The sequence below is a fragment of the Ictalurus punctatus genome, chromosome 23, assembly GCF_001660625.3.
Source record: "Ictalurus punctatus breed USDA103 chromosome 23, Coco_2.0, whole genome shotgun sequence".
In the NCBI taxonomy this organism is placed as follows: domain Eukaryota; kingdom Metazoa; phylum Chordata; class Actinopteri; order Siluriformes; family Ictaluridae; genus Ictalurus; species Ictalurus punctatus.
Genome location: NC_030438.2, coordinates 4290308 through 4304420, shown reverse-complemented (window position 1 = coordinate 4304420; position 14113 = coordinate 4290308). Strand labels below are relative to the sequence as shown.

General features: G+C 40.8%; 1 protein-coding gene across 1 annotated transcript in view; it reads left to right on the top strand.

Annotated features, from left to right (window-relative positions):
* Window positions 1–1444: 1444 nt before the first annotated feature.
* Window positions 1445–14113, top strand: part of kcnb2b (potassium voltage-gated channel subfamily B member 2b) — a gene marked incomplete at its 5' end in the record, with an annotated part of 113843 nt that continues 101174 nt past the window's right edge. Inside the window, 1 exon segment of the mRNA NM_001200070.1 lies at window positions 1445–2179. Within this exon segment, the coding sequence (NP_001186999.1) occupies window positions 1598–2179 (582 nt within the window).

Here is a 14113-nt window from a genome sequence, read left to right as displayed (position 1 = left end):
TCACTGATCATCATTGTCTCCTAAAGATCAATCACCGATCATCATTGTCTCCCAACGACCAGTCACCGATCATCATTGTCTCCCAACGACCAATCACCAATCATCATTGTCTCCTAAACACCAATCAGCAATCATCGTCTCCTAAAGACCAATCACCAATCATCATCGTCTCCTAAAGACCAATCATTGATCATCATTGTCTCCCAATGACTAATCACTGATCATCACTGTCTCCCAAAAACCAATCACTGATCAGCATCAATCACTGTCCCATCCACACTCTTCTTTGTTAGTCGTGTCTTTTTCCCAACTGTTCAATACCACGGCATCTGTTTGTCTGGATTCTTAATAGAAACTGTAATATATGTAACTACATACACTATATGGCCAAAATTTGTAGACACCTGACCATCACACCCACGTGTGCTTGTTGACCATCCCATTCCAGATTTAGTCTCCCTTTGTTATTGTAATAAGCTCCACTCTTCTGGGAAGGCTTTATTCTAGATTTTGGAGAGTAGCTGTAGGGATTTGTGATCATTCAGCCACAAGTGCATCAATGAGTTTAGGCACCGGTGTCAGGTAAGGCGGGCTGGGGTGCAATCAGTGATCCAATTCATCCTAAAGGTGTTCAGTGGGGTTGAGGTCAGGGCTCTGTGCAGATCACTCGAGTTCTTCCACTCCAGCCTTGGCAAACGATGTCTTCATGGAGCTTGCTTTGTGCACAGGGACATCGACGTGCTCGAAGATGTTTGGACCCCTTAGTTCCAGTGAAGGGAAATTGTAACACCACAGGATACAAAGACATCCTATACAATCGTGTGCTTCCAGCTTAGTGGCAACACTTTGAGGATAGCGCAACATCACGTATGGGTGTGATGTTCAGGTGTTCAGAAACTTTTAGCCATGTAGAGCCATGACCAAAGCCGACTTCGTTCTATGAGAACTAAGTAATACTCAGTTATTTTACTATTCCGATAAAAATAAGAGTTTTCATCAAATCGTCCTTATTTATTCTGATATGCAAATAATCAGCGAATATGCAAATTAGTCTATGATGTCATCTCTCAACTTCTAGCCACTCTTTGAGCACATTAGCTACTTTCCCCTTAAAAAGAGCAGGCAACTGATTGTGTGTCAATTCAGTACAGTGTTGTGAATTCAACTGTGCATACAATGAATTCAGTTATTATACAATCAGTAAAGTATTTTCACTTTTCTTTCCTTGCAGTCCTGGAGGCGCGTGTGTAAAGAGGATCCAACATAGACTGGATCACTTTTTTTGTAACTGGTTTTCTGGCAAGAATTGCTCATCCATGTTTCCAGTTTGGCTGATGGATAACCAGAAGAAAACGACACAACCTGGTACATAGCTAAAAGAACTGATTTTAATCTTTTTTTTTTTTTTTTTGCGTGCACGACATGGCGCACCCTAGTGGGTCTAGGAGTTGCAAAAGCAAGCTCGCGCTCCTCCAGGTTGATTAGCTGCCACTGGATTCCATTATATTCGAAATATATAAAGTCCAAACCCCATTTTTAATCCATTATAAACAACTGTCCTTGTATCCCGTCTGTCTATTTTTATTTTGAGTGAACCATGGCAGATAAAGTCGGCCTTGGAGTTCCAAAAACAAGCTCGCGCTCATCCACGTCCCTTCCTCCGGAGCCGATCGAGATCATCCGCACCAAAGCCCGCACCAGAAGAGTGCGGATCAACGTGGGAGGCCTGAACCACGAGGTGCTATGGCGGACTCTGGACCGGCTCCCGCGCACGCGTCTGGGCAAGCTGCGCGACTGCAACACGCACGAGTTGCTCATGGAGGTGTGCGACGATTACAGCCTGAACGAGAACGAGTACTTCTTCGACCGGCATCCGGGCGCGTTCACGAGCATCCTGAACTTCTATCGCACTGGGAAGCTGCACATGATGGAGGAGATGTGCGCGCTCTCGTTCGGACAGGAGCTCGATTACTGGGGTATCGATGAGATTTATCTGGAGTCGTGCTGCCAGGCGCGCTATCATCAGAAAAAGGAGCAGATGAACGAGGAGCAGCGGAGGGAAGCGGAGACACTGCGCGAGAGGGACGGAGAGGGGGAGTTTGACCACTCCTGCTGTCCTGATAAGAGGAAGAAACTGTGGGATCTTCTGGAGAAGCCCAGCTCCTCAGTCGCTGCTAAGGTAAGACAGTGTCCCCTTTACCTTTATTCACGTGCTTGATCAGCCACCACATGAATGGTTTGTACTGGAGATCTAAAGCTCATAGTCTCTGGTTTAGCACTGAGCAAACTCCATCAGCACAATGTCTCAGTAATAGTCAATATCTGCCAACACTTTTCTGGGGAAAGTATCTAAAACATGCTAAAAAAAAAACCCCAAACAAAACAAAACAAAAAGAAGTCCTCATAAAGTGATCTCACAGAATGATTTGAATATTCATTGCATTATCATTGCACATCAAAACATTTTTACATGAAATAACTTTTTGGCAAAATGTTACACTTTTTGGCAAAATGTTTTCCTATTTACAAAACATCCTCTACATAATCGCCACATCTTTGTAAACACACATGGATGGCGTCATCTCTACCACCTGATGATATGATGATACGAACTGGTGTTAACACATGCAAGTAACTGCACTTCGAATGCGTTCCTGTAATGATCTTTGTACTTTTACAAAGGCATTTAAAAAGCATATCTAAAAATAAATAATAATATCTATATTATTTATTATTATATATAGATATATAACTAAGTATGAAACATTTCCCCTTATGTATGGAGACTTTTGGGATACCCTGTCGGATAGAGCTTTATTAGAACTTGTTGAGCAGAACGCTTGAATCTGATTGGTCAGAAGGTCTGCATCATATTTGTATAACAGCACAGCTCCAACGGTAGCTCTGATTCTACATGAACCATAGGATAATATCAATGCACTCTTTCGTTATTGTTTCTATAGTAACAGCTCGTACACAGGGACTTGTACGCTTCATGTGATCTAATACTAATAATAAACAGATTTAAAATTTTTATTGTAAAAAGTGTGGTTAAACTACAAAGTAAAACATATAATCATTAATGCGACGTTTCTTAGAAGGCGCGTATTTATCATTTATAGAAAGAGTCTTGGTTGTAAGTGCTTTGTAACAGTCAAAGTTTCCCAGCTCAGAGAGAGAGAGAGAGAGAGAGAGAGAGACGCGAGGAAATGACTGTTCCTTACATAATAGATTATAACTTCTTTTTTTTTGTCATGAGACCACGAATGAATCATTTAAGTATTAAAACACACCATCATTTCTGTCAAGAACACAGAAAACAGAAGCACTGGCGCAGAGTAGTCGGGAAAGAAGCATGAAGGAAAACTGTGTTGGAATGCCAAATGACTAAAAGTAAATGTAAGTATAGATAAGCAAGGCTGAACAAAAAAAAAAAGTCTGTGGGTGGGACAAACAATGGTGATCGGTGATTGGTCGACCGAACCGACTCTCTCAACTGTGATGTTAGCTAGTGAGTCGTATCGAGTGCAGAACAGTCGCTCCGAATGTTGCAAGATTCGTCGTTAGCCTCTTTTAAAAAATAGCTAAAGGGGTTTAGAAATCTATCAACAATGTTGCATATAATAACAGGAGGCTGTGTTACAAAAACGAGATCTACCAACCAATGAGAAGTACTGTATATTATTATTCTAAGTACTTCAAACTAGCCACGCCCCCCTACCTGAGTCTGATGCTCATACTCCTGCTGTGTCATTTTGTGACATTTTATAGATAACAATATGTCATACAGTGTCAGAAACACACAAGCTAGTCATGTGAAGGAGAGTGTGTGATGATTTGAGAGTGTGTGATGATTTAGGTGTGGAGTTAGTTTTCACAGTGCTATATTGGGGGCTATACGTTTCCTTTAAGTGTACCTTGTAGCTTGATTGGATAATTAAGGAGCAATATTCAAAGCATTAGCTGTCTGACTGAGTAAGTGGACGTATCTTTTTTTGCCTGGATCACTGGGTATGTGTGTGTGTGAGAGAGAGAGAGCGCATTGTATGCTTATTCAGTGCTCTGTCCACAAGTGAGGGAAATTTTAGGGAAAGTTTAGGAACTGTGGTTTTCTATGACGTGTGTGTGTGTGTGTGTGTTTTTTTTAGGAGTCTTGCCTCAAGACAATGCAGCGACATTTTGGAAAAATTATGAATGGACTTTATGCATTATCACATTTTTGTGCCAAAAGGAAGACTCCATGCAATAAGGAAAGTCGTGTGGACTTGCTTTTTTGATGGAGTTCATCCGTGGCTGAATGTCTCTGGGCCTTCTGGCAGGACCAGATGTATATTTCTCACTCCCCTCAATAAGTACATTTCTTATTAGTTTCCCTATAGGTACTGAATAATTCATTATGTAATGAATAATATTCTTTACAGCAGATAACTAGTGACATTTTATGGCGTTAAAGTAGCAATTCTCAGTAGCTGAGTCGACAAGATAAGAAGTAAGGTTGTGCGATCTGTTTAAAAAAAAAATGCTTGTTTATGTGTGCAGAATCTGATAAATGGAGTGAGTGTCCTAGAGAAAGAGAGAGAGAGGGAGAATCGGTCCCTACAGGATTTCGCAGAGTTTTTTGTGTGATTTTGCAGCGGCTTTTTTCTAAATTTACGATGCAACTTGTGGAGTTTTTGTCAGTGGAGTTTTTGTCAGTGAATTCAGTCGAGGCCTCGGTGAATTCAGTCGAGGGTCAGTGAATTCAGTCGAGGCCTCGGTGAATTCAGTCGAGGGTCAGTGAATTCAGTCGAGGCCTCGGTGAACGCAATCGAGGTTCAGTGAATTCAGTCGAGGCCTCGGTGAACTCAATCGAGGTTCAGTGAATTCAGTCGAGGCTTCAGTGAACTCAATCGAGGTTCAGTGAATTCAGTCGAGGCCTCGGTGAACTCAATCGAGGTTCAGTGAATTCAGTCGAGGCCTCGGTGAACTCAATCGAGGTTCAGTGAATTCAGTCGAGGCCTCGGTGAACTCAATCGAGGTTCAGTGAATTCAGTCGAGGGTCAGTGAATTCAGTCGAGGCCTCGGTGAACGCAATCGAGGTTCAGTGAATTCAGTCGAGGTTCAGTGAATTCAGTCGAGGCTTCAGTGAATTCAGTCGAGGTTCAGTGAATTCAGTCGAGGCTTCAGTGAATTCAGTCGAGGTTCAGGGAATTCAGTCGAGGGTCAGTGAAATCAGCCGAGGCTTCAGTGACTTCAGTCGAGGCTTCAATGAATTCAGTCGAGGGTCAGTGACTACAGTCGAGGGTCAGTGACTACAGTCGAGGTTTAGTGAATTCATTCGAGGTTCAGTGAATTCAGTCAAGGGTCAGTGAATTCAGTCTAGGCCTCGGTGAACTCAATCGAGGTTCAGTGAATTCAGTCGAGGCCTCTGTGAATTCAGTCGAGGTTCAGTGAATTCAGTCGAGGGTCAGTGAATTCAGTCGAGGACTCGGTGAATTCAATTGAGGTTCAGTGACTTCAGTCGAGAGTCAGTGACTTCAGTCGAGGGTCACTGAATTCAGTCGAGGTTCAATGAATTCAGTCGAGACGTCAGTAAAATCAGTCGAGGTTGCGGAGTTTTGTGTTGCGGCTCAGTTGTAGACCTCTGCTAACGTACTAGCTAAAGTTTGCTAAGTTGCCTCAGTTTTTTTTTTGTAAATGTTTGTTTGTATATTGGTGGTCTGAAAGAGACCACCAATATTTTCTGGTTGTTGCTGCTGTTGTGATTGTATCTTGAAACAGTTTATGTCAATCGAATCACAAGAATCCTAGCTTCCTAAGAGATATCGCACGAGTACCGACGTGCACACAGAAGCTGTGTTCAGCATAGTTAGTCCCTCCGCCAGGGACGGAATTTACATCGTATCTGAAAGGTGAGAGAGTTAGAAAATGAAAACTTACCACTGTCAAACGTTCTACTCAAGTCGTCTTTGCAAACTTGCTCCCGCTCGATCATCCCCATTTTCTGAATCTGACTCGAACTGATACGATAAAACCGACGACATGTTGCTTAGGAGCTGAGAATTGCTTTAGAAGCTTTGGAGGCTAAAGCTAACCCAAGGAGCGTTACTTTTCCGACACATGGCCCATCACAACGCAACGGGTCAGCTGACCGATCAGCGCACCCTGGGCTTTTCGGAAGATGGGGCTTTGCAGAAATCGGAGTGTTTCATGCAGCCTGCGAATAGAGGCACTGTAATAATGTACATTAGTTGACAAATAATGCATTTTTTGAACATTAAAGCATATTAACCTATTTTATTACACCTAATTAACAAAATAATCACTCCTTTAATGTATCATGTTGCCTTCTTGAGAATCAGTGAATGTGTGCACCTTTTGTAATATTCGTGTACGAGTCCCTCTGTCGTCCTCAGTGTGAAAAGATGGATCTCAGCATCATATAGTCACTGCTGGAAAGGAATCAAATATGAAGAAGATGCTAGAAAAACTAATTATGTGCAGGACCTGGAGGATTTTTCTGAAGAACAGCGGGCAGTTTAACTTCTCAGGACAAACAAGGGACTCGTGAACAAGTCTCACAAAACATAAAAACAGTCGTTGATCATCCAGTTAACGACACACAGGATTAATAATCAGGCGTGTGTAAACTTTTGAACTGGTTCATTTGTGTAAATTCAGTTATTTTGTCTCTTGAGGACTATATGTAAACATCTGTTATGTGAAATAGCTTCTCCAGGGCAGGACTAAATAAACAATAAAATGCGATTTTTATGATCCGCTTTATTTATTTATTTATTTATTTATTTATTTATTTATTTAAAAAAAAAAAAAAAAAAAGGACATTTAGCAGATTCTGCGAGGCGTATGTAAACTTATGACCTCAGCTGTATATTACTGAACACAACAAAATAGTTGCCCTCACATTCTCACACTCTAAAACTGTACTACATTTTGTATTCTAAATTAACATAAATATATAATATTCTTTTGGTTCTCCTTTAACATGCACACACACACTGACTGATGAAATCCCATGCAGTCTGAAATGAGTTGAAAGTATTTTTTGGTATCAAAAAGTACTATAGCAATATATATATATATATATATATATATATATATATATATATATATATATATATATATATATATATATATAGAGTATCTCTGCTGAATAACTTCCCACAACAGGTCACCTAAATCAGATAAACACAGATATGGTGTCTCCAGCTCTCTCTCTCTCTCTCTCTCTTGCTCTCTCGCTCGCTCTCTCAGGAAGGTCCTACACACATACAGGAAAAAGTTAAGCATGCAGCATATTCAAGTTTCTCTTAAATAAATATTTAATGACAAACTGTACGAGGAAGTTCACATGAAGAAGTGTGATCGTATTTGCTCGGAGCACGTACTATAGACATGTAGCTAGACAGACACTTGCAAATTTGTCTCAATTAGCATGACACCATTCATATGAAAAGTCTGATGGTTAGAGGAGCGGTTAGAGTTCAGACCATTTCTTCCATTCATATAAACTCATAGATGCAAAAATATGCACACAGACTGAGAGGCAGAGAAACAGACGTATGCTGGAGATAGAACAGCATTTCGGTTGATGGATTTTTAACCATTTTTGGTGAAAGAGTTTTCTCAGAAATGTTAGTGTGTGTGGGGGAGGGGAGGGGAGTATTCAGTTTATTGTGGCAAATGGCTAAAGAATCATGGAACAAAAGGTTCTTTCGGGAACAAAGAAAAATGACATTTCTGTAGCCTCACTGTAAAGAAACAGAAAAAAAGAGGCTATTTTTTAAACAATGTAGATAGATTGATAGACAGATATGCTGGTTGACAGAGAAAGATGCCTAGTCTTTTTCCAGTCTTCAACTGTCCAATTTCCATGAGTCTGTGTCCACTGTAGCCTCAGATTCCTGTTCTTGGCTTACAGGAGAGGAACCCGATGTCTTCTGTTGTATTAGGCCGTCCGTGCCATTGCGTTCTGAGATGCTTTTCTGCTCACCACGATTGTAAAGAGTGGTTATATGAGTTACAATAGTCTACCTACCAGCTATTCTTCTCTGATCTTATCAACAAAGCGTTTTTGCCTGCAGAACTTTTTTGTTTTTCGCACCATTCTGTGTAAACGCTTGGTAAGACTCGTGGTATGTGTAAAAATCCCAGGAGATCAGCAGTTTCTGAAATAATCAAAACAGCCAGTCTGTCGCCAACCACGCCGCAGTCAGAGTCACTGAGGTCACTCACTGCTGCCACACTGCTGCTACATGATTGGCTGATTAGATAACTGCATGAATGAGCAGGTGTACAGGTGTTCCTAATAAAGTGGCTGGTGAGTGTATAGCTACCGATAAACAGACAGCAGGACAATAGTGCAATACGCATACGCTTTATTTCATTACACACTTCATTTGAATGTTACATTCGTAAACAAGCTTGCTCACAGTATAGGTGTTCTTGGGAATGTGGTTCTAGTCCCACTCCTGAAGGAATTCTGACCAAATCCCGCCCACTCCGGCAGTTATTATTTTTACTTTGTACCCGCCTGCGATCTTATCATAATTCTGAACTCCTATTAACACATTACCTTAGCTTGCACACTTAGGCGATTCCCAGTCTTAGTGTTAAATATTAGATTCATGAATAATAAGGAAAATGCCATATTAACGTTTGATAACTGTGGGAGTGCACTCAGACTGACATCGTGTGTAAATGCGATGACGTACAGTCACGTGTCCATTAGCCTGAGGCGAGAAATGTCTGAAATTCAATCAGTGCTAATTCAAAAGGAGCCTGCAGGACGATGTTCTGGATAATAGTTCAACTCTGAGTGAGTGTCATATATAAAAAAGAAAATAAAGAAATTACCCTCTTGAACTGTGTCAAAGCTGTGAAGCTGTTTGAAATGATATTTGAAAGTGCAAAGAGTGTATTATTGAACCTTCAGAGCCGAATATTGTGATTCATAATGCTGAAGTATGTGTTATTCGATCCATCCATCCATCCATTTTTTATACCGCTTATCTTACAGGGTCGCGGGGAACCTGGAGCGTATCCCAGGGAGCATGGGGCACGAGGCGGGGTACACCCTGGACAGGGTGCCAATCCATCACAGGGCACACTCACATACACATTCACACACCCATTCATACACTATGGACAATTTGGACACGCCAATCAGCCTACCATGCATGTCTTTGGACTGGGGGAGGAAACCGGAGTACCCGGAGGAAGAACATACAAACTTCGTACACACAGGGCCGCGGCGGGAATCGAACCCCAACCCTTGTGGCGTGAGGCGAACGTTCCTCTAACCCCCATTTCTGATTTTGAAATTCTGCAGCCATAATGGAAGATGATGATAGGTACAGGACTTCAGTGTAATGAGTGCGCTGAGCCTGCCTGACATCTTTTAAACCAGGATTTTTGAAAACGTTTAGTAAGGACAGGATTAGACTGAAAAAATAAAAATAATCCGTAGAGGTATTCATGTTTATGTAATGAGCATAATCCAATTATTATGCAAATATTTGACTCATTATTTAATGTATCCTATTATATTTGGGACATGTAGTGGAACTCTTGAGCTTTTATTCCTTTTAATCCTGAAATCAATATTAAATGTAAATGCATATATGTATAAATAAGAAAAAAAAAAACAACAACACTATATATATATATATATATATATATATATATATATATATATATATATATATATATATATATAAAAAATGGCTATGCTTCATGAGAGAACCATGTCCTTAAAACCTCTAGCAGCATGGTTTCAAACATTAATGCATCTTTGTCATTGTGATGATAAAGATCTACCCCAGAATAATCATTTTCCAAGAGTAGTATCTATTTATTTTGCATTTAAACACTCTAAAATCTCAAAAGGCCTGATCAGAACTGTGTGGGCGTGTCAGATTGCATAATTATTGGAAGTGGCGTTTCCCTGGTAACTTAACTGAACCGTGCTAGTGCTAGAGAAGAAGGAAGAAACGACAAACAGGAGCTTCCACGTCACCTTCGTATTTATATAAGTCACGAGTAAAAAATGTAAACAAACCCAGTGTTTTTATTAGGGTGAATACGAATCTCATTAGCACGGTAGGAGTCAAAACATAGGCAGACAGCATTACACAAAGATGGAAAAACTAGGCTAGGATTACAAAAAAAAAAAAAAACACCCCGGTACAACAGAAAACAACGATATGAAAAGAACTTAACGATACAGAAACGCATGGTAAGACTTCACAACGTGGAACAGAAACAGCAGGGTATACATAGACAAGGAAATGCAAGGGAATAGAATAGGTTAAGGCATTAGGGTAATCAACCAATGTGTAAACCAGGGGTGTCCAATCTTATCCGGAAAGGGCCGGTGTGGGTGCATAGCCACACCTGATTCCACCTGTTTAATCAGTTGATCTTGGCTTTCAATAGACTAGGAAATAGCAATAGCAGGAAAAGCACCAAAAATATGCAGGGTGGTAGAACTCCAGCTCCAGGTTTGAGAAACACTGCTCTAGGGCACAGAGTTTAAGGTAGAAAAGCAATATTTAACAACTCATCATGACCAAATGTTAACTAGTGTGTGAAAATGCTAGCTAGAGGGAGGTTCTTATGAGGGAAAGGGAAGCAAGTAGCTGAGATTAGCATGTTGCTAATTCTGAATGGTACAGCCATACAAAGTATAGTACTGCCCAACTAAAACAGTCTAGAACAAAATGGCCACATTGAACAGTGTATAATAAATAAATTCACAACAGACGCTATATAGCTAGTAGTAAGAAACTGAAAACAGACCCTTGAGGATCTCACTCCAGTCATGCTAGCTAGCTAGCTAGGTTTTGTAGGTAAAGCTTAGCCACTACACTGACAACCCGTCAGTGTACTGCTTATTTAACACCAGATTCAATTGAATACATTATTTACATAGGTTTGCATAGTTTATTTATGATAAAAGACACAAGGGAAATAAAAGGAAAGCACAATATGTTGATATTACGTCATGATATATTGTTAAAAAAAAAACTACTCAATGAAAGTATTTAATTTTTTTTTTTAGTTAGTCATAAAACAAACTGACAGGCAGAAGAAAGTTCTGTGCTCCAATCTGTGCTGTGCTGTGTGTGTGTGTGTGTGTGTGTGTGTGAGAGAGAGAGAGAGAGAGAGAGAGAGAGAGAGTGTGACCCATCAGGCCTGCTATCATGTTGCATTTTGCACATTGCAAAGCCACACACACACACACACACACACACACACACACACACACACACACACACACACAGTTCACTGATGCCATTTCTAACATGTGTAGCAGATGACATAATATGATGACATATTATGTCATCGTTCATCATTTTGCATTAGCCTTGATGTAGTGTGTGTGTGTGTGTGTGTGTGTGTGTGTGTGTGTGTGTGTGTGTGTGTGTGTGAGACGGTACTCATGTTAGCTGTGCTCTTGGGAAGGTGCATTAACATTAGGTTGGTGTCAACATAACATTGATATGGAATATAGATATATGATACGGATATAGAATAAACATGGAAGAAATTGTGAGTGTGTGTGTGTGTGTGTGTGTGTGTGTGTGTGATATGTGTATATCAAAAACTAGAAGGTAAAACTATTCCTATACTTATCATGTTTAAGTCATCACACTTCTTTTTTCAAAGCCACAGAGGTTTCGAGTTTATTTCTCCATAGCAACAGATAGTAATGCCAACTGTGATGTCATCAGTGTCATGGCCATTGCTATTAAAGAGTTTATTTATAGATCTCACTAGACTGGGGTTATTTAACTGCGGTGGCAGGTGGGCAACGTAAAACACAAACACACACACACACACACACACACACGGGGCAGACGGACCAGTCAATCTAACCCTCTTATTAATGAAGGCCATAAATATATGACATAAATAAAATTAAATAATAAATAAAATCTACTGGCGCTATGTGGGAATACATCCAGGATGGGGCACCAGTCCATGGCAGGGCTTTACGCACAGACTCATTCACACCTAATGGCAATTGAATGTACCCAGTCGACCTACCGGCATGTTTTTGGGTGGAAACTGGAGAGCACATAAGAAACCCATGTAGACGTGGGAAGAACATGCAAAACTCCATGCAGACTATAACCTGAGACCTTAACCCTAGACTCTGGAGCTGTAAGACACTAACACTAACACCATGCCACCCTGATACTTCTTCATGTGTGGTAATTATTTGTATTTATTATGTTAATTAAGTAGTTCATTGGACAGTGGAAGCGTTGTAAAGAACCTGTTGGTTTTTAGCTAAATAGAACTGATAAACCATACCGTAAACTTTATGGTGCAGAACGGGAGTGTCAGACTGCAGTCCTAGAGTTCCACAGCATTGCAGAGTTTAGTATTCTGCCTCATTTAACATACCTGATTCAGCGCAAGGCCTTCATGGTGTGTTACGCAAATCTCTCTGCAGTGTTGTGGCTCCTTCTGGACTTGAGATTGACATGCGCACCAAACGATCAAGGTTAAAACAGCACACTTATAAGCACGGTGTCAGCAAAGGCAGGAATATATATATACATACGCTTAATTTTATATTTATTATTTACAACATACTCTCTATATGTTCACTCAGCATTTTCTCAGCTGTTGTATGATGTCTTTGCTAATTTGGCTGAACATATTCGGAGCAACATATTTACTCAACATATTCCCGGTGATTCCTGACTTTCCTGGCACCCCGGATACTGTAAATCTGTTGACGGTCTGCGAAACCCCATCACCGTGGAACAACGTCCGGGAAACCGTGCTATAGCGAAATATTTCCTCACACGATAAATGCAACACTTTGACCAAGTTGTTGGATAGCTACATGCTGTAGCTTAGTGGATATAATCCTAATCAGTTCAGTTTGTAATCAGATTCTGTATGTCAAAACGTCTGTGATGCTCCTGCATGGCAGATGGAATGAAGACTTGAAATGCAATTTTCACTTTTATATAATATAACATTGCTTATGTTGAGATACATCCATCCATCCATCCATCCATTTTCTGTACCACTTATCCTACACAGGGTCATGGGGGAGCCAGGAGCCTATCCCAGGGGACTCGGGGCAGAAGGCCGGGACAACCTGGACGGGGTGCCAACCCATCGCAGGGCACACTCACACACACTTACACGCTTCACGCAGTTTTGAAATGCCAATCAGCCTACAGCATATGCCTTTTTGGACTGGGGGAGGAAACTGGAGTATCCGGAGGAAACCCCCAAAGCACAGGGAGACCATGCAAGCACCATACACACAGGCTGGAGGCAGGAATCAAACCCCCAACCCTGGAGGTGCAAGGCAAACGTGCTAGGGTATTTCAAGGCTGCCAAACATATAAGGTCCACCTATTATTGGCCATTTATTTTGCCATATAAGTGCAATTTATACAACAATTCGTTCCGGCCCACTAATTTGATTGGTCCAGCTGCTGATTAGCTCTAGCGAGTTCTTATAATTACTGTAACTCATCACTGTGTGTATCATCTGGATCCACCACATAAATTTCCACTTCCTAGTTTGAAACTGTTAATAGAGTAGTGTTAGCAACATCATCAACGGTCATCGCAAACTATAATACATTTTTCATGGATATAACTCTTGACTTAAAATATGAAAGCTTGTCAGATGAAAAGGAAGAAGGGACGCCTATTTCACTGGAAGCACCCTTAACTGGAATGTACAAATTACTGTGAGCTAGCTAGCTGACTGGCTATACAGTGAGTGTAGCTTCATCAGGATCTATTTCTGCTACGGAACAAAAATAAATGAACTATTTGGCCGAATTATGTACGAAATGTCAGTAACTCGATATTTATTCCATGTTTATGGAACCGCAGTGGTCAGTTACGGCGCTCGGCGTGCGGCCGTATCACATCCGTTCCGATATTCAGTATACCTGCGCTCTTGTGTGATATTGCTTAATTGTAAATGTGTAATTACAGGCTGCATCTGTTACTCTTCATATTTCATAACCCCCCAACCTCATCCATCAATGGAAATAGACCACCACTGCTCAAATATCATTTGTCTAGTGGACCCTTCTCAGCACGGTTCTGACACTGACATACTGTA